This window comes from Pterocles gutturalis, unplaced genomic scaffold, assembly GCF_000699245.1.
Source record: "Pterocles gutturalis isolate BGI_N339 unplaced genomic scaffold, ASM69924v1 scaffold15729, whole genome shotgun sequence".
NCBI classification, from domain to species: domain Eukaryota; kingdom Metazoa; phylum Chordata; class Aves; order Pterocliformes; family Pteroclidae; genus Pterocles; species Pterocles gutturalis.
Window position 1 is genome coordinate 1 of NW_010133483.1, and position 3456 is coordinate 3456.

At 35.9% G+C, this 3456-nt stretch overlaps 1 protein-coding gene across 1 annotated transcript in view; it reads right to left on the minus strand.

Annotated features, from left to right (window-relative positions):
- Positions 1–119: 119 nt before the first annotated feature.
- The window catches only part of LOC104467475 (protein RIC1 homolog), a 41584-nt gene continuing 38247 nt past the window's right edge, over positions 120–3456 (minus strand). Inside the window, 5 exon segments of the mRNA XM_010081260.1 lie at positions 120–284; positions 878–967; positions 1518–1628; positions 1896–1934; positions 3378–3456. The exon segment at positions 3378–3456 is cut by the window's right edge and continues 20 nt beyond it. Of these exon segments, the coding sequence (XP_010079562.1) occupies positions 120–284; positions 878–967; positions 1518–1628; positions 1896–1934; positions 3378–3456 (484 nt within the window).

Consider the following 3456-nt stretch of genomic DNA (forward strand, 5'->3'; position numbering starts at 1 on the left):
CCTTAATGATTCTATGATTCTATGAGTCTGTGATCAAACAACTTTGTATTATTGTAAGAATTCACTCAGCTTCAGAACAGATTTACAAGTAACATTACTGCAAAAGAATTTACTAATACTCACCCTTCAGGCCTTCTCTCAATACTGTAAAGGCAAATGGAACAATCTGCTCTGAACAATATTACAATGTCCCGGAAGACACTCAGTAGTAAGGTGTCTGCTTGCACTTTGGTGATGTGTGCAAATGCATTGTCAAGATTAGACGTTCGCAGGTAGATTCTCAGCTACAAGGAAAAGGAGCAGTTTGAATACAGGTTCTGTTTACCAACAAACTAACAGTAATTCCACGTTCCAAGGATTTTCTTTTTTAGTGGAATGGCTGTCAAGGATTTCTAGCAAGACATGTTATTGGGTTTTTGTTTCATCAAATGTTTTATTAATTGCATTATATGATTACATCCTAAGTGGTTAAAGAATAGCACAGCCAAATCTGAAGTACTGAACTACAAACATAAGGAGTTTTATTCATTATTTTTAAAAACCAAAGAGTAAGTAAAGCTCTTCTGCCCATCTAATTTAAAACCTTACAAAAGTGTCCCAGAATACTGTAACTAGATACCTCAAAATAGGCTTCATGCTACCACGCAAAAATGTCACAAAGTTTTCAGAACAATGAGTAGCTTCATGGTAGTCAGCAAAAAACAGTTTTTAACAGCAATAATAAACTTTTCTGCAAAGGATTTACTTATATATTAAAAAAAGAATTTCTGAACATGACCAAAAGTCACCTATGTATCAAGGCTTTCATATTTATAGCACTACTGTAGAACAGAGCAGATATTCTTAACATGATTTACTTTGAAGAAAAATACCTCACCTCTTCCTGATGATCATTTAAATTATAACATGCAAGAACAATGAAGTCATTCCACCATGCTAAGCCACCTGTTACCATCATATTTTGCTCCTGAAAAAAAACAAACAAACAAACAAAAAATGTAATTTTATACACATATGCACACACACGCACATACATTCTGTGGGCAATTTCTGAAAACCATACATGATCTCTATCAGCTTCACTCATAGTGGAAAGACAATCTATGTATATGAAGTTTTTGTTGTTTAAAAAAACCCAAAGTACTAAAGAATAATATTGTGAAGGACAAACACCATCCTACAAAACACAGTTCCTTATGCTACTGGCATCCCTGAACTCTCTCAAATTAGCTTGGCATCCAAAGCTATGTTTCGCACAAACTCTCAGGTAAGACATGTGGAAGTAAGTGTCTGATTATAGGCACACTTCTAATAATCAAACACAAATTACTGTGCCAAAGCCACAGGATAAGCGTTTCAGACATTTTGTGAAAAACACATGCAAAACCAGCATCTGTAAGCCTAAGTGTGTCTACAGATAGTTTATTTGAAAAATACACTTTTTTTTTCTCCAAGAGTCACATTCCAAAAAATACAACCTCTCCAGTATACGTGAATAAAGTACCATAACCTCTTACCTGGGTAACGTTTCCAAACAGTTTCCATTTTTTGGTGAGTAAAGAATAATGTGCAAATCCAAACTTGCCAACAACAGCTACATTCTGTCCAAGCTTGTCTATAGCTGAAAACTGTTCAAAGAGAAAAAAACCCCATAACCTCAGAAGGGAACCTACTTAAATGATATATCCTATCCAAGTACATCACTACAAGGCAATATAATGTCAGAGTCAAAACTTGTAAAGTATCTTCATGTTTTCTACTTTACTGCCCAACACATATCCTTCTTTCAGTAATTTAAAACAATGATCTCATCTTCCAGAGCTCACCCAAACCTAAGGGACAGTTATAAAAACCCAATACCTCTAAAGAAGAAAGAACATATTAAAATAACTCACCCTTATAGGCCAGTTGCTCTCTAGATACATACTATGAATCTAAAAAAAAAAAAAAAAAGTGAGAAAACCAAAACCACGTAACTATACCAAGTACCATTAAAGTAGTGATTAATTATAATGTTTTAAGGGTGTTTATATAATGTCTATGTTTTTCCAAAACACTGGCTTAAAGGTTTTCAATGGTAGGATTTCTTTTTTAGATACCATTACTTCCCCCTCCCATCCCCCAAAAGTTACTGAAGCCTAAATGTTATCTTGTTTTTAATACAAGAAATATAGAAATGCATTAACAACATAAACCAGCTAATACTACATTACGGATTAATAGTTAAAATTTGCTCTTCTCCTCCCACTACGTACTTCTCCCCTAATGAGCACCTTTCATGGGAACACACAAGTTTTGATAAACACAGCATTCAGGAGGGATTTTCACTGTTGGGATTAAATTTCTAATTCCATCAGAAATACATATCAGCACATCCAAAAGCCTTGTTATGAGAGCACTTGACTGGCATATTGCAAATTAAATCTTGATCCTGGGTTCTTCATGTCACGTGAAATGATACAAAGCCAAGTTCAAATGCCAGTCCTTGGTCTGATACAACACACTAAGTGCCCCCATTACCCATCCACTGGCTGTTCTCACGGGTATGTTGCTCCCCACAGCAACTCCATTTGCGTTAGTTTTATTCCTACACAGAATGAGGACTTCTCCATCCTACACCAGTTTCAAAAGACAAAGAGCTACCTGGCCAGGTAAACTGTAAAATCAACTGTATCTAGAACATGTGCCCCTGCACATGCCAAGGGTGAAATGCTGCTTAATAATACTGCTTCAGGTACTATGTGAAAAACAAAATCTTGGGGACCTTTTAAAAACCCTTATTTAGAAAAATATCTACCAATTCAAGCATGGAAGAAGACACATGAGAATTACAGGTTAAATGTTACTTAATTTTTTCCTCTATATTACACAGAAAATAGAATCTGTGCCATTACTACCCTTGGAAATAGTATCTTCACAAGCTTGATATTGTGAAGTTTCAATTACATGCTTAAATAGATGCCATCTAAGACTGCTTGAAAATACAGCCAAAGCCCAAAGGCTGTTAATTCATCAGCAATTTGCATAAATAACAGAACAAATCCCTAAAGGTTTTCTTCATGTTGCAATTATTCTCCCTTTCAAAGCATAGGAAGGTAATTTACCTACTCCATCCTGAAGTATTTTAAAAAGACAGTCCAGATGTTTTTTATTGGCTGGAATGCAAACTCCTGGCCACAAGGCGGAGATGGCCAACATTCCTTTATCATTTGGCAATAAGAAAAAGCTGTACCAGGGGAAATCCAAGAGGCAATAAAAAGGCAATGATCTCATACTAGACGAAAAGGGTATGCAGAGAGTGATAAGATCAGCTGCAAATTCCAGTCCTATAAACTCACACAAGCATAGAGCACATATGGGCAACCAGTGACAATTACCTGTACAACATGCCAATGCCTGTGTCCTAGTAAAGTGCTTAAACCCTGAGAATCTAAACTGCCATCTGAAAATGGGCCT